The sequence below is a fragment of the Eleutherodactylus coqui genome, chromosome 5 (assembly GCF_035609145.1).
Source record: "Eleutherodactylus coqui strain aEleCoq1 chromosome 5, aEleCoq1.hap1, whole genome shotgun sequence".
Taxonomy (NCBI): Eukaryota; Metazoa; Chordata; class Amphibia; order Anura; family Eleutherodactylidae; genus Eleutherodactylus; species Eleutherodactylus coqui.
In genome coordinates, this window is record NC_089841.1 from 235,195,774 (window position 1) to 235,222,809 (window position 27,036).

Consider the following 27,036-nt stretch of genomic DNA (forward strand, 5'->3'; position numbering starts at 1 on the left):
TTAGGCAGCGCAGATTTGTGGCATACTTGCTGTGGAAAGCCCACAGCAGATTCGTTATGTGTGGGGGCAGCCTTAATGTTGTTGGAGTGCGGGTGCTATTGTCAGGGGCTTTTCAGATTTTAGTTATTGTAATTTTGTGCGACATTGATGTGATCTGTTTAGTCCTGGTTTCTTTTATCTGAGTTTGATACATAACTGATGAAAAAAGATACTGTAATTGTGTTGTATTGGCTATTGCTCTGACTGTCTCTGAAACCTCGGGTTGTGCTATGGCGCAGAGCTGTGTTTGGAGGTTACTGTAAATGGCTTTCATCACTGGCTGTGGGCAGGGAAGTCCCAAAATCAGAAACCCAGCAGTAGTGATTACATTTTTTTTATTCTAAACCATTAATTAGAAATGGTTACTTGGTTCTTCTCAGTTAGAGCAGTATATGATCCGTTAGAAAATCACTTGAATAAGTCAAGGGCAGACTTATAATTTCTTGTTTGTTTTTTTAAAGGAGTTTTCTCATTAAAGGGAACCCCTTCCAGAATGTCGCCCATGCGCCAATCAACTTATCACTCCCTGTATCACTCCCTGCACCCAAGGCACACAACTAACTGACTTTTCAAATGAAGCCATAGCCAGCTAGTCATTTCCCCTGAAGAAGAAATGTAATATTACATGGCAGCCATTCAGAGGTGTGCCAGAACAGAAGATGCTTATATAGAGGCATTGAGGTGGTATCTTGGTGGTGAACCCCCCCCCCCCCCAACCGCCCCCCCCCCCCCCCAATCCCCATAAAGTACATATGTACTGATAGGGCACATAGAGAGGGACTGTCTTCATGGGACAAACATTCTGTAAATTCATCAAAATCATCTATCATCTATCTATCTACACCTAGTAACTTACAAAGTGCTTTCTTCTAACCAAAAGAACAGTAAAAGGATTAGAAAATTCTAAGTTTTCACTTTTTCTAAATTTGTCCTCAGTTGACTTGCGACAACATATTTTAGACTTTGCCAGTTGAGCCAGAAACTTTGCAGCTTTGTATGTAAGAACATAAGCAAGCATGACCATACAAAAGATTTAATCAAAACTTGTAAAAAACGAATAACATAATACAAAATATGACACAGAACTTCCAAACCCCCAATATAAATCAAACAGCTTTCTAATAGGCCAATGCTATTTAATATGTTATCAGTTTATCTGTTTAGTTCTGTTTTGGAAACAAGCCATACACAATTTGTTAATAATCCTTCTAAGCGCTTTGTCTTCATAACTACATTCCTTAGGGGAAATGGGCATAATATATCCAAAAGTCGATTTTTGCATGAATTTGTAAACATAATACTTTCATTACTAGCATTCCAAAAGTTTTAATCTATAACTTTATATTTTATTTGTAGATAGCATCGTCTGGCGATATAATGCTACTTATAATGTACAATGCGATCTGCAGTGATACAGATGTGCCGAAAAGTTTAAAAAAAGAGTAAATTAAAGAAAACGCTTGTTTACATTAGCGAATCCCAGCAATTATTTAACTAATGGCAATCATGCATCTACCAGTCATTACAAATAATTTCTGATACCGTACAGGTGTGTTCACCCTTATCTTAGCTTCAATTTGGTTAAGGAAATTATTTTCTCCCAATACAAATTCAATACAATATTACAACATGCTAACAAAACCTTCGACAGGCTACAAGTATCCCAAAACCACTGGGTGGCCACAATAGACACATATAGGGTAGAGATCTCCTGACAGTGTAGTGGATATACGCAAAATCTATATTTCTGGGACAGTGGACATACATTTCATATGTAGTGGACAGTGGACCTGTGATAGACAGTTTTACGTATATTATGCATTCTGTATACCTATGACAGTATTTTTCCCTTTTGTGTTTGTTTAAACACAAATATGTTTTTATATGCCCAATATATCCACTTCCTCATCTATACAATGAAACTCTCCGTTCTCTAAACTCTAATAGATTTTTACTGTAACTAACATTAAGTGGAACACTCCACTTCCCGATTCTTAGCAAACTTTAGGAGAAGCAAGTCAGACACACGTAACTGCAGTCTCAACATTACCGCTTTTAGCAAACCCACTAGTCAAAATAAACAGTTTACGGAAAATTTATACTAATAATAGTTCAAGTTATAACCTCCAATCATACCATCCACATGTGGTGCCCAAGTCAACCCACTCATCTCGTCCTGCCCTCTCCGGACTGATACCACGTGATGGGCAATAACAGATGACCGGATGAAGGAAGAATCTCAAGACGCTCATCCAATAATCAAACAATACGTTGTATCTATGTAATCTTTGGCATGCCCCAAAAGGGCAGATATGTTAAACTCTTTAAAAGAGGCTACGCGCCCACAAATAAAGCAGAATTGAGGAAGTTTTTGCATGCTGAACCTGTGTCAGTGTGATTGCTTCAGGCTGTGCGCACAGTCTCATAACATTAATTTGGAAGCATGCAAACATTCCTATTGATCACGCCGTGGACCCCCAAAGGTCATCCACGACACAGAGTATTGTAAATTCATGTTTTTGGGAAAATTTAGTTGTTTTGTGTGGTTATTACATCTCTGAAGATATTAACCCAAGAGTCAAAGTGAAGAAAATACACTTTTGTATATTGGAAGCTTAAATTAATATATGGCTGAATACTGAGAAGCCCCTAATTACAACTAAAAGGGCAGACGTGATTGGCTGAATGCTGTACTCTTCTGTCAGTATATTTTAGCACTTCTCAGAAGGCTATGTACATATGGATGATTGGAGCTGAAGGAGTACAGCATTCAGTCAAGAGTCTCTGCTCCTTGGTTCTAGCAGTCGTTGATGGTTTTAACACCCAGACTTCAACAAGCAAAGCTTACAACATGTCAACATGACATTCCTTTCCTTTCTTGAATTGCAAAATCGTTTTCTGTATTACATCCACTATTCATTCACCATATTGCATATTCATTACCTTATATAACCCTTTCCTGGGCATTTTGTTTTCAATACTTTTTTGTCTTAAACATTCCATATGAAGTTTAGGAAATATGTTATTGGCTGAACTATACAAAATAATGTGTGGGTAGGATATGGCTTCAGATATATAGTATATTTTAGTAACATTTATTTAACTCGATTGACGCGATGATCGCCATGCAAACATGAAATTGGTTCATTCACATTTTCAAAAAAAAAAAATCGCAGCATGTCCTTTCTTTTTGCGATATCACCCATTGTTTCCAATGGGGCCAGCGGCAGTAGTGCCGGACCCATTGAAAACAATAGGGAGAACATCGCGATCCCCTGCAGCGGCTGGAGATTCCTTCAGCCCCTCAGGGTTGCAAGGCTGTTTCCATGTGAAACATGAGTGAAGCATGTCCTTTCTTTATGTGATATCGCCCATTGTTTTTAATGGGGCCAGCAGCAGCGCCAGACCCGTTGAAAACAATGGGAGAGCATCATGATCCACTGCAGCGGCTGGGGATTCCTTCAGCCTCTCAGGCATGCAAGGCTGTTTCCATGTGAAACATGAGCGAAGCATGTCCTTTCTTTTTGTGATATTGCCCATTGTTTTCAATGGGAGAACATCATGATCCGCTGCCACGGCTGTGACAGCCCCGTCGGGGGATTCCTTCAGCCCCGCAGGGATGCGAGGCTGTTTCCATGTGAAAACGCCTACCATCCAGGGGTTTCCACATGGATGGTAAGGGCAATATCCAGCCTGATATCGCCTTCGCCGGTATGAAGGAGCTCTGACTCTCCCTAGCAGCGCTTTTGGCTAAAGCACAACAGCGCCGCTAGACTTAACATAGGAACTGTGACCTGGCCTGACTCAAATTTTAGGATTTTACGGTGATGCTGAGGATCTCACAAATCTAATGACTCTAAAATCATTCACAAAAGGGGTCAACATGTGGTGCAAGAAATGCCGGAAGGCTTTTTTATATCAGATATATATTAGCTGCTTCATGCTTGAAGTATAAGCAATTATTTCTTGCGATAAACACAATAATCACTAATTAATATATATTATTACAATTATTTTTCTTTTATTTAGGTATCTTCCCAACAGAACGTTGTACAACTGAGAGCTACAGGGCGTTTAAGGTGTTTAGACTACACAGAAATCCAAAATAATTCCACTGCAAGTCTAACAGTTTAATGTTCTGCTGTCCAAGTATTTTTTATTTTCTATCTTTTAAAGACCCACATGTTGGTGGGCTAGAGCCTATAAAAACATGATGTAATACAATAAAACCTATAGAGTCCTCAGACATGTGAGCTGTCCAAACTTTCCTCGTGAATACCATTTCATAAGTGCGCTGCCCTTTGGACGCATAAAGGAAAATGATCACTTAGTAACAATTCTGTTTATGACATACAGCACGAGTGAAAATGGACTTGGAATGCCTTAGTGATAAAGTGATCAACACTGGATCAACACTGCAGAGTAATTGGTTGAACTGGACGGAGCTGCGTTCTTTCTCAGCTTTATCATGTAACTTTTTTTTAAATTCTTGATTGTTATTATATGTAACAACTATGACTTATTGTCTGTTTATATAACCTGTAGACTGTATCTGAAGGCTGCAAATATATGAGATATCCAGAAGTCTGTACAAACAAATAATAGTATAATAGGTACTAAGGCTTTTATCAGCAATATGCCGTATTGTTTACAAAGAAGGCAAACTAAGATATCTTCAAAGCACAGTCTTAAGAGATTAAGATATGGTATGAGCTATTGGTAATTGGCGATTATTTGAACAAATTTCACAAGTCACTGTCCAAATTTCTAGGTTTTAAAAGTATCATATATAGAGATAACATTTCTATACATTATTAGTAGAGATGAGTGAGCACGCTCGGTAAGGTGAGTTACTTGAGCGAACCTCGCTCATCTCGAGTAACTGCCTTCTCCTCCGAGCGTGCTTGGGGGGGCGGCGGGGGAGAGCGGAGGGGAGCTGGGGGGAGAGTGAGAGAAATCTCTCTCTCCCCCCGCTATGCACCGCTGCCCACCGCTCACCCCCGCCACCCCCGCTGCCTCCCTGAGCACGCTCGGAAAAGAAGGCAGTTACTCGAGATGAGCGAGGCTCACTCAAGTAACTCACCTTACTGAGCGTGCTCGCTCATCTCTAATTATTAGGCTTAATTTATCAAAACTGTGTAAAAGAAAAAAACTGTCCTTGTTGCCCTTAAGGAAAACGATTATGGTTCCAAAAATCATTCAAACAAACAAAACCAAAAGGTAATCGTTCAGTTTTAACGCGAGCCAACGACTGAATGACGACGAGAATCGCGCACTTCTCATTCGTCGTTCATTTTTTAGCCGGCATAAAAATCATCATTGGCTCGTTGGCTTCTCATTGCATTCAAACACTAATCGTTCAGTGTTTCACATAGGATTTTAAGTTGTGCTAGGGGTATCATCACTCCTTAAGGAGAGCACCTAGAAGGTGATTGAAGAGACTTATAAGGCCATGCATGCTCCTCTGGGAAATATATGCAAATAAGTAAGAAGGAACAATATCTCTGCAGCACTACCTATTGGATGGCCAAAGTTGTGGACAGCGCTCCACAATATAGGATATAGAATGTGCCTTGCTAGAGGTGAATTATATATGTGAAAAAGAGGGGACGTACCCAGCGACTAGTGGGGGCTCTGGGTGGGAGCACTCCACTAGCACCTCAGTGTCCTGGTTGGCTTATCAATCCGTGATAGACCCCTGACTCCCATCTTTATCCTGTGGAACCAGGAGAGCTGGCTTGGGAAATTATGCCCACTTAGGTAAAAGTGGCATAATGTTGAAGAGAGCCATAAGTGAAACCAGAAAAAAGTCCCCCACGCTCCCTAAAGCAGGCACCAAGGTGACCACCAGATGTCCGATTTAGATTATTTCATTGTACCATGCACAAACACAGATAGGGTATGCATTCTGTGTCTGTGCATGGTACAATAAAATAATCTAAATTGGACATCTGGTGGTCACCTTGGTGCCTGCTTTAAGGAGCGCAGAGGACTTTTTTCTGGTTTTACTTATGGACCCATTAGATGGCAGTATTCCTGCAAATCAATGTCCGACCCTCTGTACAGGTCTATGTAACAATGATTGGGAATTGAAAATCAAGGCAGAATCCATACACAGACAGCTGTTTCAGGGTGTTTGCCACTTATCAGTGAGCAGTAGGTTTCTGGCTTGGCTAGTGAGAGGCCTATGACACGAGTTGGGAGGGGTATCATCACTCCTTAAGGAGATACATAGAAGGTGAGTGAGGAGACTTATAAGACCATTCATGCTCGTCTACAAACATATGCAAATAAGGAAGATGGAACAATACCTCTGCAGCGCCACCTATTGGGTGGCAGCATTCCTGCAAATCAGTGCCTGACCCTTTATACAGGTATTTGTGACAATGATTGGAAATTGAATGCCCAATAACTGACCAATGTAAATGCACCTTTATTATCTGGTTACAAAGCATATAGAATTCCTCGTAGGTGGCAACAAAGACTGTTATTAATACTAGAGAGATGTGGGTCTCTTTGCATGCATGATTCTATGAGGTATCAATGATAAACCTATTTTCAGTTTTATATAGTAGTCACCTTCTAAGTGAAGAAACTTGACTACTTATGAGTAGGGTCACAAAAACACAATTGAATGGATTCATTCAGTTGAAATCTAAAAATCTTCCTTTAAATAAGACTTCAGCCAGGCGATATGTAAGAGGGCTTAAAATATGGAGCCACCGGCAATCTGACAACATAGAAAGAGCATTTCATATCATTATTCACATTTTCTGCATAGCTGGCATGCAAGGTTAAATTACTAATATGGAAGGAAACCCATTTACCTCCATGACAGACAAGATAACAATATGAAGGAGAATGTGAAGAATTTAGCCAGTGTCACCAATACATAATTCTCTAAAGCTATATACTGTGCAGCTATTTCTACAAGTTTCTTAAGAAAAATGTTCTGCATGTTGGTTAATGTGCTTTTCATTTTGGTGATATATGTTTCCAAAATAGCAATATAAAATGTATTGCATTATATGTGGACAATATCCGGAATAATATCTCATCAGTTATTCCTTCATGCAGTGTTCTCTCTGTGCATATATGTTGCTTTCTTATTATCTATAATAGTTTTATGTCAATTGTCTTAAAGGGACACTTTATTATTTATTGTTTCATTCATTATATAACTAATCACCTAACATATATAAGTCAGCTGGTATTCCTTCCTTTCTGAAAACTCCTGGAATCCTCGTCTTCAGTTCAGTCATATGATCTCATAGTAACCACTTGGGAATTACTTGTTCTTCTGTTGTCTCTAGGAGTCACTGTATCTATCACTAGGTCTTCCTATATGATGAAATAGGCTCTAGACAGGGAAGGGGGTAAGGGAGGGGGAGCAACTCCTATCACAGTTACTGTAGACGTATGGTTTTTAGCTTATTTTGGAAAATTTAGGGGGCAATGATATCACACTATCCTCCAAGTTGGCAGAGATGGTACTGGCTCTAGCAACCCATGTGATGCTTCAATGATGATTCACAGGATTGACAGCACAGAGGAAGAGAAAGCAGGGGGAAATCTAAAAATCAATATAGTGTGTCATAGGTATTAGACATGAGGCTAAATTGCATGGAAGTGTGTACAATATAGTAAGTCCAGAGTGCGAAAGACAATCAGATGAGGGATACAGAGAAAATCCTGGCAAAAGAGCACTACAAAGTTGTGCAACTTTGTATCGTCATATGTTACTTCGTAACGACACAAAATTGCGATATTGCCACAAGAAAACGCAGTGATATCGCACAAATCACAAGTTATATTGCATCACCCATGTGAAAGCAGCCTTAGAGTCTCTGTTTGTGAAGCCCTTGACATTTGTTAGACAGAAGTAACAGTCTGTCACATGGTCCCTATGTTACCTCCATATTGTAGGTACCCCAAAGGACATTGATGTACGGGAACCATTCCACCACTTTATTAATTTCACCTAGCAGGTGGCACACCAGAAATGTGCGGCCCAAGTCTTGTCTTGACCTCCGATTTTGCATCCAAAGTAATGCTTGTAGGATTTCCGTATTACAGACGACATCTTCTTATGTTTCTCAAATGTTAACTCACCACATATATAGCAAAAGCTGTCTGATTTGTTTCGGCATATGCAAAATGGCATATTATTTCACTAGAAATGATGGGGCCTCATTTACCAAAACTGTCTTCATTGCTCATAGCAACTAATCAAAGTGCAACTTTCATGTTACCTGATTGGCTGCTATGGGCGACAAAGACAGTTTTACTATTAGATAGTTTTGATAAATGAGGCCTATGGTACAATAAAGTGGTACAATATTGAATATCCCACTTTCCTATGGTGCCTATAACTACATTATCTTGCCTGACAGACACTTTTGGCTGCTGTATTTGGATTCAGCACCCTGAATATAGGTAAGAACACTGATTTTTACACAGAAAAATATACCCTTGTAACATAGTGTTATCTTAACAATCGCTCGGAAAAGAATTGTAGGATAACTAGGCCAGGTAAATGAGCCTTTATTAAAACACATACCGTAGATTGTCACAGTGATTTAAGTGTCCAACGTGAAGTATTGGAAAAATGAATGGTCCCTTTGTCTAGCCTGGATAATGTGAGATGAGCTTCAAAGAATGTGAGCTCGTAGAACAGATAATGGATCAGAAAGATTGTTCCAGGTGAACAGTAATGTGTTGAAGGTGCTGCCGGCCCGGGAACGCTACCCCATCAAGTGGGATGAGTGTGGTAGGATGCCAGAAACCATCAGAAGATGAAAACTGGGGTGTTGTATTTGTATTTTCTGGCATTCTTCTTTAAAGCTGGGGTCCAACAGAGGCGATCTCTAAACATTCGCATGTCATACAACACACAGTTCATATTGAGCACACCTCACTCCTACCTCAACCATGTGATCAGAGATCACTCTGAATCTCGCAGACTAATCCCTTAGATGCTGAGGTCAATAGCAACCACAGCATCTAAGGTGTTTGACAGGGCTTGTGCATGGCTTCAAAAAGAAAGCAATACAATGGTGGATTTGCTGTTTTCCTTATCTATCCCCCAATAAAAAAATAAAATTCAATACAAGTTAACCAATAAATTATATATATATATAGATCTCAAAATTGTGTTAATAAACATATCTTGCAAAATGCAAGCTGCATTAATGCAGAAAAAAAATTATGACTCTGGGAAATGCAGTGATTCAAAATTGTATTTTTTTTAACGTAAAATATGTTTTTATTTAGAAAAAGTACTAAAACTTTAAAAATATACTATGCATACTTGATATCATTGTATTTGTACCAACCCATTGACTAAAACTAGCATATAATTTATACCACATAGTAAACCGCAGCAGATCAACTCAGGGTGTAATGTACCTTACTGAGGTATAGTTATTATTAAGGCACTCCATAATTATATAGAGTAGTAATATGGCGCTGCGTGCGATTAGGCAGGTTTAAGGCGCATAAACGGTGATGTTTTTACGTCTGACCATTATACATGACCATCTGAGGCATTGGTTTTCAATGCATTCGTTCACATGGGCAAATATACAGCGGACCGTAAAAATGGAGTATATGTAACCGAAATATGTCTGGAGTATATACGGTGGCTAAAAAGATAGTTCTGGAACTATCTTTTGCCTGATATACAGCAGTGGCTCTCATAGACTCCTATGGGACCTTGGGGAAAAAAAGAGAGGGGGAGACATTTTAGCAGTGTCCAGCTGCGAAAAACTTACAGGTGACTCTATATAGGCATTGGAAGGCATCCCGATGATTTCTGCAGAGTGAGAGTTTTCCGGGGTACGACATATTTTTTCACTAAAAACGTAGCTCTGGGTCGTGTGAATGGGCGAGAAAACTGTGGCTGTGATTGCGGAAAAACAGCCGTTCATGCAATTTTACGGCACGGTCGAGAGAACACAAAAACGCATACGCTCTTGTGAAAGAGCCCTTAGGCTAAAAGGTAGGCAGAATAGGCGGTTAGCTAAAATACCCCTTTTTAACAATTATTGTCAAATTAGAAAACCAAGGATTGGTAAGGTGGGGAACAACAAGTATGCTGAACTTCATAGACTGAGAGAGAAGCTAGAACGTAATGTGTCGTGAGAGTATTTTCTCATATTTGATGAAAGCAGGTATTTCTGCAGCACAATCTTACATTATTCTAAATGCCAAATTTAATACTCATTTTTAAACTAAAAGACCCAAAAACTGGATATGTCACGAGTCAAGTAAGTATATTACCAATTTAGCAACTAGATTCCCCACCTTTGGAATAGTTAATAATCCACAAGTGACTTCCACAAAGAGCTCACTCCCACAAACATCTGCTTCAATCACTTCTATCGCTTCCCCCAGCTAACATGGTGAGCTTTTAACTTTACATTTTCCTATAGCTGTTTTATATTCTTCTCCAATACTTTAGTTTAGAGCAAAAATGAATTTTAGTCAGATAAGCCTTTTACTAATGTACAGTATTACAGGAAATCTCACACTTCATGTCAAATACAAGACTGCGGTTCAGAAAAGAACATAAGGTAAAATTCGACAGATTCCATAAGTAAAAAATATGAAATATATACGAAATCCAACTTGTGACTTTTGTGATTTTTAAAGTGTATCATCAGTTATTCAGAATAAATAGCTCATAGAGATGGATGACCTATTAAAAAGTTAAAAATATATATATTTTAGGACTTATTCCCACAATCGTATATCGGCTGGCGTTTTCATGGCCATCCGATATATACTTCCAGCTAAGCAGTCCCCCCTTCCCTCCCCCTCACCGACTCTCTGCCTCTCTCCTCCACTCCTGAGTTTGCAATGGGAGGGGGCGTTTGTGGGGGAGGGAGTTAAGCTCTGTTCTGCCCCGCCCACTTCCGCTGTCTATGGACAAATGGAGGGGAGGGGCCGGAGCTTAACTCTGCCCCGTCCCACCCACTCCCATTGAAAACCACTTGGAGGGGAGGAGAGAAGCAGAGAGTCGGTGAGTGGGAGGGACAGCGTATATCAGCGGGGCGTGAAAACCTGGCCGATATACCGACGTCTGAATAAGCCCTTATAGACATTTTCTTGCAGGCTTTGCTTTCCATTGAAATGAATGTCTCAATATGAAAAATAGAAAAATTGCATGGCACTCTCATGAAACTTGCATTTACATGTGAGTGTGATGCAATTTTCTTTTGCTCCCATAGAGAATAATGGGCGATTGCTGAACAGAATAGCCCAAAAATAGAACATGCTGTGATTTTTCTATCTTGCAATATTGCAAGTCAACCCAAGTAAATACACCCATTTAAAAAATGGTTTCCTTTTAAGTGCGATTTCTGTGCATCTTATAACACAAAGAAATTGTGCATGAAAATCGCCCGTGTGAATGCACCCTCACGGCTCTTTCACACAGGCGCTATGATTTTCAGGCTGTGTCATGGCCACAGCGTGACCGAAAATCGCATGAACGATTTAGCTCTGCTAAACTCCCATGCCCTTCTCTCCCCCTCTCCGCCCCTTGACGGCTGTCTGCAATGGGATGGGGCGGGACCGGAGCTAGTTTTCTAAACTCCCTCCCCCTCTCTGCCCCTTGCCAGTTGTCTGCAATGGGAGAGGTCAAGACGGAGCGGGAGCTAGTGTGCTGATTTCCTGCCCCCTCTCTTTGCCAACAGCCGTCAAGGGTAAGAGAGGGGAAGGGAATGGAGGGGAGTTTAGCAGAGATGCTACTAAGCTCCCTCCAACCTCCCTTTTTCAGCAGCTCCCATAGGAGTCTATGGGACCGTCCGGAAGATAGTCCTAGAACTATCTTTGCCGGCCGGCGTAAAAACGACTGACCAGAATATACACCATATGTGCTATCTTTGCCGGCCAGCCATTTTTACGCACTGCAAAATGGCCATCTGAAGCCTCAGAGTGCCTTTACTTTTCTGAGAAGGCCTAGCTATGCTAATAGCACTCATAATGTTGAACGGCATTGGTGGGAAAGTTGGGGAAGAGAATAGGAGACTAGAGAACTGTCAGTGCATGCATATATGTAGAGTGTGATTGCTAATGTAATTTTTGTATGCAGTTATAGTTACAAGAGGTGACATATGTAAATACTACCATTACAGTGGACCCTTCCACTTGGGCTAAATGTTTCATTTTGTTTTACATGTTTCAGTGATCTTAGATCATAAAAGAAATCTGCCTGAAAAGCCCTGAAAATAAAAAAAAACTGCCAGAAGCATTTGAGGTTCAGCGGCATATTTGGGTATCCTGTGATGCGGTACTTTGGGACAGCAAAAGCAGCATTACAGATCCTTAATTCAGATGGATGGTCTGGCCTATAATATAGGTTTTGAGTTAGGGACTTTGTCAACTAACTACTGTTTGTGGTACGTTTGGAATGCAAACTTGATCTCCGCATGCAGGAAACATGCTCAAGCTGCTGTTACACACACATTAATATTCTAGACCAACACAGGAAGTCTTTACCTTCTTATAGTATTAATTTCTTACTGTTCTATTTATGAGAAATACGTAATACTTGTAATAAATGTGCGGTATATCAATTATGATAAAGTATATAGAAACCGAACCTGTGCCAACATTGTCTTTACACCTCAAAATTAGGACAAAGGGATGCTGGGAGTTACTGGTTCTCATTGAAGAGAGTCAATGGGTGTATGAAAACTTATTTTCAGGCAATGCTCCATGGGAAAAAAGTATGCAAGTTATCTCATGTCAGAGGAGTCTGGCTTGGCTGGCACAAGCTAATTCGCAAGCTGATAAAGTAATAGATTTAAAATGGTGCAATAGTTATGTTATTATAGAAATACATGAGTATGAGTTGTACATAAGTCAGATGTTCGTAACTTGGGGACTTCCATTCATGTCTGTATCTATATTCTATATGTACAGTGGATTGTGGTATCTGGTGACAGTTATCCAGTTAGAATTAGAATGTTAGGTCACATTTTTTTAACATTTTGACTTAAAGGAGAATTTAATAACATGTTTTTATTTGTGATTGGTTTGTTTGTATTTTGGGGGACATATTCTTTAAAATGTACTTCCCATGTTTGAATGTATTAGCAGTATAATTCTTGCCGATTTGTGACTACTTGTTAGGGCACAATTCCCTCTCTCTATTATGAAGTTTCATTTCTCTCTTCCACCACAGAGTTAAGTGTGTGAATATTACAGTAACGGCTTCCTCCTGTAGGGGGCTGAGTTGTATGCAAATGGAAAAGAGCCCTTTTCAGGTTCAAGGGGTTTGTATGGAGTTTTAAAGGAGAAGCTATCAATTGTAAGCCCTATAAACTAAGTTATTGAGGTTATAGTTTAGGTGACGGGGAGTCCAGGGAGCCTCTTCTCATACTCACCTGGTTATCTGTTCTTGCGGTGTCCCCTGGCAAAGTCAGGGCATGCACACCAGCTTGACTCTTACAAAAGGCTATGCGCACTCATTCTCATTTATCTCACTGAATGCCTTTGCTGGGGTTCACTGCAAGAGGGGGGGGGGGACCAGGTGAGTAAGAGAAGAGGCTTCCCGGACTCCCTAAAATATAAGCCCCATAACGTAGTTTATGATGCTTTTAGTTGACAGGTCTGATTTTAAATTGGGCTAATAGTAGTAAAAGTGATAAAATAAAAAATAGCTATTACTTATTGCTGAATCCCACACAGCTCCAACAACTCTGCTCAGGGGTCCCTATCAGTCGTGGTTTACTTTGCTGCATCTATGATGTGCCGTACACCCATGTGAGTGCTGCAGCCAATCACTGCCCTTTGCAGTAATGATTGCATGTATAGCAAAAGTCTGCTGAGTCTGGCGATTGGCTGCAGCAGTCACATGACATGTCAATTCTGTTTGCAATGTGAACAAAGACACATAGGGCTATCATAGCAGCTGCGCTGGAGTGGCAAGGGAGTTAACAGCTGAATGTTGGATTTTTTATCTTATTTACTGCTGTTAGCCAATTTTATTTTTAAATCCCATACAATCCCTTTAATGGGGGCTGTAAGCTGCCAAGAATACAGTACATACAGCAACGACAGAGGACTCTTGTTCCTTAATGGCCAAGCTGAACCAAAATCACCGAATTACCAAAATATGTGACAAAATTAAATGTATCTTCACTATATTTGCTTTTCTAAGGCTCTGTTCACACTTGTACCAGGATGAGGAAAACAGAATGCCGGATCAGCTGTATGACCGAAACAAACAACTCGGATCAATGGGTTGTATTTAGAGATGAGTGAACGTACTCGGATAAGCACTACTCGTCCGAGTAATGTGCTTTATCCGAGTATCGCTGTGCTCGTCCTGAAAGATTCGGGGCGCTCCGCTGCTGACAGGTGAGTCGCAGCGGGGAGCGGGGCAGAGCGGGCAGGAGAGAAGGAGAGAAAGATCTCCCCTCCGTTCCTCCCAGCTCTCCCCTGCAGCTCCCCGCTCTGCAGCGCGTCCCGAATCTTTCAGGACGAGCGGGGAGGTACTTGGATAAAGCACATTACTCGGACGAGTAGTGCTTATCCGAGTACGTTCGCTCATCTCTAGTTGTATTACGATACGTATCTGATGCAATACACGGCACGAGTTATCAACCAGCCTTCACACATCTCTGAATTGTAAATCAGTATAATTTGGCAAATTTCATTAGTCTTGGTTCACTGGCTGATTAACCTGCTGTAAGTGTTAGCTGTAATAGCTGGTTATCCTTTCCAGAATTAGACATAGTATAAGTAATGCTGTATGGAATGTTTAACAACGTAAAAACAGAAAACTATATACAGGAAAATATATATATAGTACTGGCCAAAAGTTTTAGGCAGGTGTGGAAAAAAATGTTGCAAAGTAAGAATGTTTTCAAAAACAGAAGTGTTAATAGTTTATTTTTGTCAATTAACAAAATGTGAATGAACAAAATAGAAAACTAAATCAAATCAGTATTTGGTGTGACCGTCCTTTGCCTTCAAAATAGCATCAGTTCTCCTAGGTATATTTGCACAAAGTCAGGGATTTTGTAGGATTATAGTCAGGCGTATGATTAACAGATTATACCAAACAGGTGATAATGATCATCATTTTGTATGTATTGGTTGAAACACAGTCATTCACGAAAACAGAAACAGTCATGTAGAAGCTTAGACATGGGTGAAGAACAGCCAAACTCTGCTACAAAGGTGAGGTTGTGGAAGACAGTTTCATGTGACAAGTCATTTACCATGACAAGACTGAGCACAGCAACAAGGCACAAGGTAGTTATATACTGCATCAGCAAAGTCTCTCCCATGCAATTTCAAAGCAGACTGGGGTTTCAAAATATGCTGGTTAAGCTCACTTGAAGAACCACAAAGAAGCAGTGTTGGGGAATGTACATGCAGTGGTCAGCCAAGAAAACAAAATGCAGTAGATGAAAAACTCATAGGGGAAATTTACTAAGGCTGCTCTCATACATGAGCTAGGAAAAATGCTACAATTTTGATCAGAGCGCTTAGCCGCAATTTTGCTTTCGCTTTCGGCCGCAGGTTCCTGCGCCCGATAGGAGGTTTGAGTGCACCACATCATTTAGCGCACTACATCATTACCAGAAAGCTAGCATAAAGCCTTCAGAAATGTCCCCCACCATGCTTACTTCCCTTTGAAATTGGAAGATATCCAACAGTGCCATCAGCTCAGAACTGACAAAAAACAGTATGGCCAGGTACACCCATCTACTGGTCAGAGAAGTCTGGCCAAATTGGTCGTCCTGGAAGTATTTAGGCCAAAAAAACAAGTGACCCAACCATGCATGAAGACATTAGAACTGTGGTGAAAAAAATGGCAGCAGCTGCTCCGGACTGATGAGTCAAAATTTGAAATATTTCACCGAAGGGCTGGTGAGCGGTATAGTAATGAGTGTCTGCAGGTAATAGTTAAGCATGGCGGAGGTTCTTTGCTAGTCTTGGGCTCTATTTCAGCAAACAGAGTTGGGGAATTGGTCAGGATTAATGGTGTCCTCAATGCTGAAAAATACAGGCAGATACTTATCCATCATGCAATATCATTAGTAAGACGTCTGATTGGCTCCACATTTATTCTACAGCAGGATAATGACTCCAAACATCCAGCCAGTGTCACTTAGATCTATCTTCAGTGTAAAGACAATCAAGAGGTCCTAGAAGTCATGATACGACCCCACAGAGGCCTGATCTCAGCATTATCCAGTCTATCTGGGATTACATGAAGAGACAGAAGGATTTGAGCAAGCCGACATCCACAGACTGTCTAGGGTTAGTTCTCCAAGATGTTTTGAACAAACTTCTTGCAGAGTTGCATCAAAAACTGGTGCTGTTTTAAAAGCATTCTTATTTTGCAGTTTTTTTCTGTGCCTGCCTACAACTTTTACACAGTATTATATATATATTTATTTTGGAGGAAGTAGTTTAATTACTTTCCTACAAAAAAATACTTTCCTACTTGTATACAAAAGGAATAAATCAGCTGCTGCTACCAGGGAATGCAGTAATCATCAACCAGGAGAACCCAGGGAGCTTGCCATGAGATATGTACCCACACCGCACTGAACAAACCGCAGGTGATAGGGTGTACAAAATGATAAAGTGACACTTATCTGACAGAGACAAGCCAGCAGGGCTCAGCATGTGTAATTTCTACCCCACATAAGATCCACAAATAAAACTCTCTGCTTTTTTTAGTTTTTCTTTTTCTGCACTGGAACAAGTCCAAGTGCTTTATATTGGATAGCTGGGAGATATTTGTCCCTTCTGTCTATGTAGAAGAATGTGAGCCCTATGATTATTCAGTGTTAGACAGGAATGCACTGTAAGTGTCCCTCATCCCTCAAGTTCGTGTGAAGGATACCTATTCAAGCAGGTGACATATTCTATTCACTGATGTAGTTGGGAGATAACATGGAATAATGAAGCGGTTGGTGGCTCTTGGTGTACATAGGGTCACAGTTCTATGAGAAGGGTTAGACCAGTCACTTCTATGAGATTCTGTACTATGCCTAGTTCTGATGTCCTGGGACTTATGTATCAATAGTGCTGCATGCATGACATGTTCTTTTTTGTTATGCTGCATGACATTTGGTAAATCAGAAGCACAGTGACAGTGGAAAATAGAATGTCAGATCTAGGTAGTTGTATTAGTGATGTAGATCTCATAGTTGCACTATTTTGTACATATTATAGACAAATCCTTGGTATAAATTCACTATTCCTCAATTGCTGGTACTTAAGACAGCTAGCAAAAATACATGCAAGATTCAGAATCCTTCATGACAGGGTGAGAAAAAGATTGTGTGAAATGTTACTTGACTTGTGGAGGAATGAATTAGCATATGGTTAGACCATATCATGGCATTTGCCCTTCATATATCCCTGCAAGAGACTGAGTAGTGAATATTATGTAAGTGTGAAAGGCTGCTATCTTTGAATCTTTGCCTCTTGAGATATTTGCAATTTAGCTGACATGGTAAGAAAGGGTGACGTCTTGATATACATGTATGTTAAAGACATTTTACAATACCCAGCAGGGATGACAAATATACAGGGGGGTCTAAATAAGATGTATCCAAAAACAGTCAGTGGGATTATGTAACTTTACATCACAGTAGCAAAAATAGGAACGTTCCCTTTTCGATGTTCGTTCTTGACAAATACACAAAGTATCAGAGCTGAATTTGCAGTTTGTTTTTGTGCATTATAATAACCCATTGACGTGTATAAGGTTTACCTGCAGTCCTATTGAAAAATATAGAACACACAAGACAGAAACTGTTCACTAACTTGACTCTCTTACAACACTTTGTAAATCTCTTCAAATGACATACATGAGAAAAGCTTATCAAAGAGTTTTTCATAGCATCCATGTATGACAATATACAGCAGCAATGTTAAATTTATCATACATGGATGCCCTTTTTTCAGTACTATATACCTGCAGTCCTACGTTAAGCCCCAATTTTTTACTGTGATAAGTAAATTGTAACCGGTGGTACACTCTGCTCTACTATGCAAACTCAGCACTGCTACATGTGTCCATCTCACCTGTACAGAAAGTATTGAAGAACAAAAAAAAAAGGGATTTGATAAATTCAGCAAAGGTCAACATTTAAATGACCGTTATCAAACTTCATGGGTACCAAAAAAAAGATGAGAGTCATACAAGTAAGTGGAGTGTCAAAGAAATGAAGAAAACAGGCAGATAGGAGAAGACATCGTACTCCTTACTTGGCTTGGAGCATACACCAATGAAGAGGTGATCAGGAAGATAACTGGGACCATCTTGATCCTGGCATGGGCTCCACCTGGTGATGCCATGTTGACTTATGTTGCATCTTGTTCCAAATGCCCCCAAATATTTGCTTTAAGTCCCTTAGCTGAAATGAGCTGTAACACAGCAGTCAAGTAAGCATAACAAGTTTTGCCTGTTCTTGTAGCTGCGAACAGGTAGACAGCACTAGAGTGCACACATTATTCCCTACAAGCTGCGTCTCTCTTCCCGGCTGCTGACAGACTGTTCATTCCTTGCAAAGGGACTGAGGGAGGAGCATTCATTACAACACTCTCATACACACACACTTGCACAAGCACATATTAAAGCCACAGAGCACCATGCTACATGAAGCCTATAGACTGTTCACTTGTTTTGGACTACAGTAAACTTTTTGTTGACTTTTCGTTTGTAAACGTAAAGAAGTGATTAGTAAATATAGTAATATGGTGTCTGTACTCTCACTGTGCCTTGTATGCTTAGGGCTCCTTCAGATTAACATCATCCTCTATATCTTTATACTCCCATTTATGGTTGGATCCCACAGGTCACACTGTACATTAATCGTTTAAAAATAGTTTTTCTATAGCAGAGCTGTTTATACAAGTCGTTGCATAACCTCTTAGTGACAATGAGCCTATTTTGTGTCTTAGGCTGCCTGTCCACTGGCGTTGCGGTATCCCGCGGCGGAGATCTGCCACAGGAGCCTCCGCATGGGAGCAGGAGCCTGCAGGCGGATCTCCGCGGTCACCTTATATGACAGATAGGCTGACCGCGGAGAATCGTGGCAAATCACAGCATGCTACGATTTGCCGCCCGCGAGTGGAGAATCGCAATGATTCTCCGCTCCTGGACAGGGGGGAAGCCCTCTCCATAGCAACGCTAAGGAGAGCTTTCACTGCGTTCTCCGCGGCCGGATTATCGCCGCGGGGAACGTAATTCAAACTCGCCCGTGGACAGGCAACCTTAAGGACCAAGCGATTTTCATCATTGCATTGCAAGAGCCCTAACTCATTGATAGAGCCGTAAGGGGGCTTTTTTGAAACAAGCAGTATTTTTTAATAGCAGCACTCTGGGGAACATATAATGTGTTGTAGAATGTTTAATACATTTTTTTTGGGGGGGGGGGGGGTAATGAAAAAAATGTCCAGAAGTTCTACAGTTGTTTTGGGTTTTGTTTTTAAAGCGTTCACTAGAGTTGAGCGATTGTACTCTGCCGAGCTTGATATTCGTTCGACTATTAGCATACTTGATGGTGCTCGCTACTCGAGCGAGCATCACGCCGTGTTCGACCCTGCCCCAGTTTTTTGCCCCTCCCCACTGTGACGTGTCAGTTTTGGCCCCTCCACGCATGGACGCGGCGTGCGTCAATGGCAATTTTTTGGCTGGCTGGCTGGGAGAGAGAAAGAGAAAAAAAAAGGGAGAGAAAGAGAGAGAGAGAGAGAGAGAGAGAAAGAGAGAGAGAGCATTCTAAGAACCATAACATTTTTATTTTTCCAGCAGCGGAGCTATGTGAGGGCTTGTTCTTTGCAGGAAGAGTTGTAGTTTTTATTGGTACAATTTTAAAGTCCATGTGACCTTTGGATTACTTTTTATTACCTTTTTTGGGAGGCGAGCAAAAGAAAAAGAGCAATTCTGGTTTTACTTTTTAAAATTATTTTTACGGCTTTCGCCACGTGTGATAAATAGAAAATTGTTTACATTGTCTAGGTCGTTCCGAATGTGGTAATGCTTATTAAGTGTAGTGTTTAAAAAAAAAATTGGTATTTTATCCATTTAAAAATGGATTTACGTGAGGAAAAGTATGTTGTTATTTTTTTAACGGGATTTTTTTTTCTTTAAATTTAACTTTGTTTAACTTTTTTGAAACTAATTTTTAGTCCCTCAAGGGGACTTAAAGATGCAATTGTTCAATCACTAGGCTAGTACACTGCACTACTTGTGTACTGCATTCAACTAAGCCTATGATAGAAGCGTATTAGACTCTGCCAGAGGCAGGGTTTAATGGACTGAGTTCTATTGTAAACATGGAGGCCTTTGTTAGACTTCCAGCTGCCATGGGAACCCATTGGTACCATGCCATCACATTACAGGGTACGAATATCTGATAGAAAGAGCCCCCTTCCCCTGTCATCTGCTTATACGGTGTAGTTGCTATTGATTTTGGCATATAAAAGGTTAATCTGACAGAATATGAGGTTTATCATCTCCTGGCTGTTAAAGCAGGAGCCTGGCTGTCAGTAGTCAGCTAAGCCATCACATTAAAAAGACATGTGCAGCTTTAAACCCTATCAATACAAAGGCGTATTGGCTGTCACTTCAGATGCTACATAAAACCTATAATGAAACACCCTTTGATCAGATCCCACAGATCACAGTATACATTGATCGGTTGAAAAACATCTATATAGTAGAGCCTTCATACAAGGCATTGCATAAATTACTTTGGGAAGAAAAGTTGTAGCCCTTACATAACTTGGCCTCCTCCCCATTCTTATTTCCAGGTGCCCACATTGCTATGCCAGCCATTGTCTTCCCATTACAATGCAAATAATGCTGTTTGTACCATAATGACAGCCATGGTGCTAGTGGCATTATAACAGTGACAGTTACACTACTCAACATTGAAATTGCTATATCAAGAAACAAAAGTTGTAGAATTATGAAATCACAGGATCGCTATACATGATAATGATTTGAAAATAATAAAAAAATGGAAAAAAAATATTCAAGACATCTTGATTTATTCAGTATCAGGTATGAGCACACACACTTAGATGCTTTGGCACGCTAACAATGGGGTTATTAATGGTCATCTGAGGAATGTTCTACTATGCTGAATGCACTTGGGCACGCAAATCATCAAGATGCGCTGCTGGAAGCTCCCTTTGCAATTGTCAACTAATGATGTCCTAGATATGCTTGATGGGAAACAATACTGAAGATGCTGTCAGTCAGGGTAGCATGTTCATGCCTTGCAGGCTGCGCCCACTTATACCAGCAACATGCAGCCTGGTGGTCATGTTGAAAAATGGCTCCTGGGACACTTCAGAAAAATGGACGTACCACTGGTTCCATGACCAAGTCAAAATAACTCTGAGCTGTTAGTGTACCTAGAATGAAGGCTTTCTACTATGCTATAAGGGACTGATATGGCCTTTGTAGGAGCTGATATGACCAGGAATTATAATATCCCTGGTCATGTCCATACCTAGTATAGAAGACATGTCAATAGTCCATATATACCCTGTTCCCCCCCCAAAAAATAAGACCTATCCTGAAAATAAACCCTACCCTGATTTTTTGTGATTTTTGAAGAGATTTGAAATATAAGCCCTACCCCAAAAATAAGCCCAAGCTGTATTACATATATTTAAAAAAAGCATACTTACCTAGCACGCTAGGTCCGAGTCCTCCTGCTGCTGTCCCAATCCTGCAGTCCTCGTTCACCAACAGAAAATCACTTTCTGGTTACAGGATTCATCAATACCACCACCAGGAAGCGATGACTGATTGGCTGAGCAGTGCTTGAGAACGAATCAATGCAGCGCTCGATGAACCAATGCGATGGCTGTGATTGGCTCATCAAGGGCTGCATTGATTAGCTGAGCATCGGTCGAAGAACCAATCACAGCCATCGCGTTGTGGAAGTGGAATTCATGAATTGGCCAATCAATGCCGCGGTTCAGCACGTCGGAGCTCCAGAGAGCAGTGGGAGTCTTTTAGGCAAGTGTAATAAGACATCCCCCCAAAATAAGACCTAGCAGTTGTTTTGGGGCAAAAATTTATATAAAACTGTCTTATTTTCGGGAAACACAGTACTCATTGTAAAAAAAAAATCAAGCACGTAGAAGAAGTTGTTGGAATGGAATGAAACTATGTGATTGTAACATTATAATAAAAAAGATTACAATATCAGAGCAAAAAGTGTCATTTATTGTGGAAAACTGAACACATGAAGGGAGGCTCCAGCTTGGAGTACTGGCCCTAATAGTTTATATTAACATCTCAGGGAGACTGTGGCACCATATGCAATTTAATTACACTGTATTTGATCATCTGTCTGTATTTCCAATATCTCTGCCTGACCTTAGCAACTGGGATCAGCCCCTCTGTGTTACCTGAGCGTTGATTGGCTGAGGAGGGGTCTGGAAGATGCTAGAAGCTTCTGTGTGTGTGTGTGTGTGGGGGGGGGGGGGGGGGTAATATAAAATCCTGAACTCCCTGTTTAGGGTAGTTCACAAAGAGATCAGAGATGAGTTCACAAATCGGATCTCAAAGCAGAAGAGATGAGAGAGAGTGTGGAGCAGAGAAGAGGGGAAATGATTTTTCTGTTAACTGGGTGAAATCTCTTCTATTAGGTTGTAGAGGCGTCTAGTGGTCAAGAAGCTCTACACAAGTGGAAAAAGAGGTCACTACACACAAGTAGCCCCTTAGAGCCTTTTTATAGGCCAAAGGTGAAACCACTCTTAGGACTTCAGATGGCAAGACCGTTCATCTAATCATGCCTGTTACAGATAGCAAAAGTGGCTGGCAGCTGACCCCAGTTGCAAGGCAATCTCAGATGGAAATCTTGCCCTTAGCTAATGAGGTAGATGGGAAGACCCCTGCCTAAAGGCACGGTAGGCGTCCTGATAAGAATGGCCCCACACTGGAACCTCGGGGTTAACTATCCCTGATAGGACACAGGGATGATATACTGAATACAGGACACACAGAACAAGACTGACTTACCACAGAGACGGGAACGATGCACAGACTGGAAGTAAATGGTCAGATCCACACAGGCTATAGCCCATACAGAATAAACAGATACAGAAGCAGGATCCAATAACAAAACAGTCCTGAGACAGGTGACCTAGATGTGCTGAGTGTCTGAGACAAACACACAACAATACTGAGGCAAGGAGGACGTGCATCAGCCCAGGTTAAATAGAAGAGTAATGCCTATTAATCCTGCAGCTGGGTTGAGAGCAAGAGAACTGGTTAACTCCCTCACTGCTGATAGAAAATAGAAGAAACAAGTACATTTATACAGAAGGAGAAGAGCAATGCTCGCGTCTGCCCAGAATAGCAAGAAAGCGACAGACACAGGTAGCGGACCTAACAACACTGCAATTCTAATCATTTGCATATCTGCCTGACACGCAACTGCATTAGCCATCTTTGTAACATGCAGTCAAATGTCACAGGCGACAAAGCTCTAGCGAGCTCTGGTATTTAATGTTTTATCTCAAGCACACCCGATGCAACTAAAGAAACCCTTGATTAATTGCAGCAGGTGTGTTTGAGACAACTTGATTTGAAAAGGTGTGCTCTTAAGAGGGATTTTAATCAGGGGGTTGAATAATTCTGAGGCTGTACCAGTCATTAAAAGTGGCATTTTGTGTTGAATTTGGAGAAACCACTTGTTATATTAGTTGTGTTGAGCTTTTTATATCGTTCTTGTTTGACAGTTTTTTTGCAAATAGCTGAAAGTTTGTAAATAAACTTACGGTATAAGGCCATGCTCACACGAGGGTATGGTCACATCATATTACACATGTGGGTTTTGCACATGTAGTATGCTGTACCAATCTCCCATGGCTCCCATATTGCCGCTACCACAAATTGTGCAAAATATGTGTGGAAGAAAAATTGCAGCATGTTCTATCTTGGCGTATATTACATGTGCATGCATGCCAAAATAGTGCATGGTGATTGGCGGCACGCAGCAAGTACGCAATGTCTCTCGTTGGTGACTCGCAGCGAATTATGGCCATCTGAGCCAGGCCAACAATGCAACTGTACAGTATAATATCATGGTATGAAAGCAGCAATCAAAGGTATCGTGTCAGCTATCTTTCCTAGCTGATATAACTATGGTCCAGGTGCTGTGAAGGTGGTGCAGATTGGTGGAACGGATTCCACACCACAAATAAGCAGCAGTTTACAGTACAATACAATTGCCTGGGGCATTAAGAAAAAACGAAAATTGGAGCTCATTCTATTGCAGAAATGCCACAGATGATCACTCCTTGCAATGCAAAAGATATGATCAACTGCAAATTTACTGTAAAATTTGGAAAAAGGAAATTCCCATGTAAGATGCAGATTTTGCTGTGGAATTGCAGAGACAAACTTTATAGTGGAAATTCTCTGTTGTGCGGCACCAACCATAATACACGGGAGTATGTGCATACATCTATAAAACAACAGTAGTTTCTTCACCATGTAGCATCTGTAGCAGCTATAAAAACATATAACAAAGTTCAAACATAAACAAAGCATATTTCAACATAGTCCTGTATCATATATAATTATAAATGGGCATCAAGAGTTAGGCCTAGTGCCCACGGTCGTGATGGGCTCCGCAAGCGGAATTCCGCAGCAGAGTCCGTCACAGCGCCCCCCCAAAGACCCCATACTCACCTCCGGATCCGCTGCCTGATGTCCCCCATCCCATGCCGGCGCGCATGCGCAGTACAGCGCATGACGTTCAGGCAGTGTCATATGACACGCCCACAGCGTCACATGACGCGTCATATGACGCGGGCGTCGGTGGGTGGGAAAGCGTTTTCATGCTGTCCTACAGCGGAAGATAGTGTAACAGATGGCTTCCATTGACAGCAATGGAAGCTGTCCGCGCGTACGCCCACGACAAATAGAACATGCCGCGGGTGATTACGGGTGATTTCACAGGGTGGAATTCCATGGTGGAATTCCGCACCGTGAGCATTGCGCTATTAGGTTCAATAGAACCTAATAGCTGCGGGGCAACGCCACGGAAATCCGCCCGTGGGAATTAGATCATAACATATTATGGAGGGGATCCCTCCACGCTGTCCACACACATAGCATTAAAAGTCAAAATACTTCCTCAAAAATGTGAACCCCAGTGCTTCCCTTACAATCAAAGACAGAGTCATCTAATAACTTTTACAGTCACAGAGCCCTCCTAACAGTTATTGGTCGCCCCATAACAAAGCCTTAATATGAGTCAAAGGTCTACATGATATAACAGTTATTGTGCCTTTAAGGCTGGGTTCACACGGGGCGGAAACCCAGTGTAAATCTCACAAAAGGTCTGCAGCTGGACGGCACAGAAATTCAGCGAGATAGCCTCAGTGGGAAGGTAGCTTCAAAACCTGCGCTGTTTGGCACAGATTTGAAGTGGCTTGTCCACCTGGATTTGAATTTCACAACACATGTCAGTTTCCGCATGGCTTGTCTGCAGCATATGGGCGGTTTTTTTGCAAGTCTCATCCACTTTGTTACTTAGGCTCTGGCTTTAGAATGCATGCGGAAAGTCTGCACGGAAATTCCACGGCAATTCCGCCCCATGTGAACCCGGCCTTAATAGTGACAATGGTGTCAAAACAGTGACAGCCACAATGCTCCATCATTGTAACAGTGAAGGCTATAGTGTCTTAACTTATAGCTCTAAAGAGTATTTTTCTGACCTGTAGAAGACCACAAGGAAAACTACATTGGCAGCAAATGTGATATCACTGCCGCATGATACATCTCCTAGGATCATAATAATGTATTCCCTATAATGTCATCCCAAAACCATGTCATAAAGTTACTTTAATTCTGTTGCAGAGCCACGCACACAGTTTTCCATTGTGTGGTTATTATATGTTACATTTTGACACAAATTTGCTGAATAAATAAACATCACACCCACTCATGTCCATCTCTCCAAGTACACCCATTGCATCACGTTCAATAATGTTGTAGAGACATAAAACAGAACATATGAGCAAGGAAAGAATTAAAAAAGCAGAAATGTTATTCAGCCTTTATAGTACAAGATCTACTTTTGCATCCCTCAGCTCATCTGGGATGTAATAATAGCATCCCATACCTACAAAAATATACACATTAAGTCTTTCCCAACCTATGGTGCTTGTTAGGTGTCATTGTAGTCATTGTATGGAGTGGGCTGGGGCAGTGGTCCCCAACCTTTTTTGCACCAGGTACCTGCTTCAAGCAAGACCATTTTTCCATGGCCTGGCAGGGCGACGTGGGGTATAGGGCGGGGCTTTGGTCATATGGGGGTGGGGTTATGGAGGGGGTTGGAGTTTAGTGCATACTTATCATTTAATAATGACATTTATAATGTGAATATGACTCAACTCACTATAGGTTCAGAATGAGTGGGAGCACCAGGCTTGTTTCCCTTGTTCAGTGGGAGCACTAGGCTTGCTTTCCTGCAACAAGACAGTCCCATCTAGGGGTGATGGGAGACAGTGACACCCGAAGTGTGTTCCTTATGTAGATTTTGACTGCTTTTTAGATGTGGAAATGCTGCAGAATTTGCCACAGGTATTTCCGTTGAGGACATTCAGCAGCATTTCCGCCATGTGTTAACATATCCCAGAGGTAATAGTGAACCCCAGAGCAGTCCCAACAGTAACAGTGACATCCCACAGCGCCCCAAGCGGTAACAATGACAGCCCACAGAGCGGCTCCAGCGGTAACAGTGACAGCCCACAGAGCAGCCCCAGCGGAAGTAGTGACAGCCCGCAGAGCGGCTCCAGCGGTAACAGTGACAGCCCACAGAGCAGCCCCAGCGGAAGTAGTGACAGCCCGCAGAGCGGCCCCAGCGGTAACAGTGACATCTCACAGCGGCCCCAGCAATAATAGTGACATCCCACCGTGGCTCCAGTAGTAATAGTGAAATCCCACAGTGACCCCAGTAGTAATATTGACATCCCACA

The 27,036-nt window shown here is 41.3% G+C and overlaps 1 protein-coding gene across 2 annotated transcripts in view; it reads right to left on the minus strand.

Moving 5' to 3' along the window:
- Window positions 1–18,501, minus strand: part of ADAMTSL1 (ADAMTS like 1) — a 669,103-nt gene extending 650,602 nt beyond the window's left edge. The window contains exon 1 of one of the 2 annotated variants that reach the window (XM_066604352.1): window positions 18,289–18,501. In XM_066604352.1, coding sequence (XP_066460449.1) covers window positions 18,289–18,378 — 90 coding nt within the window. In that variant the 5' untranslated portion in view covers window positions 18,379–18,501. The remainder of the gene's footprint in view (window positions 1–18,288) is intronic. The other variant, XM_066604351.1, reaches the window with a different exon arrangement.
- Window positions 18,502–27,036: the final 8,535 nt, after the last annotated feature.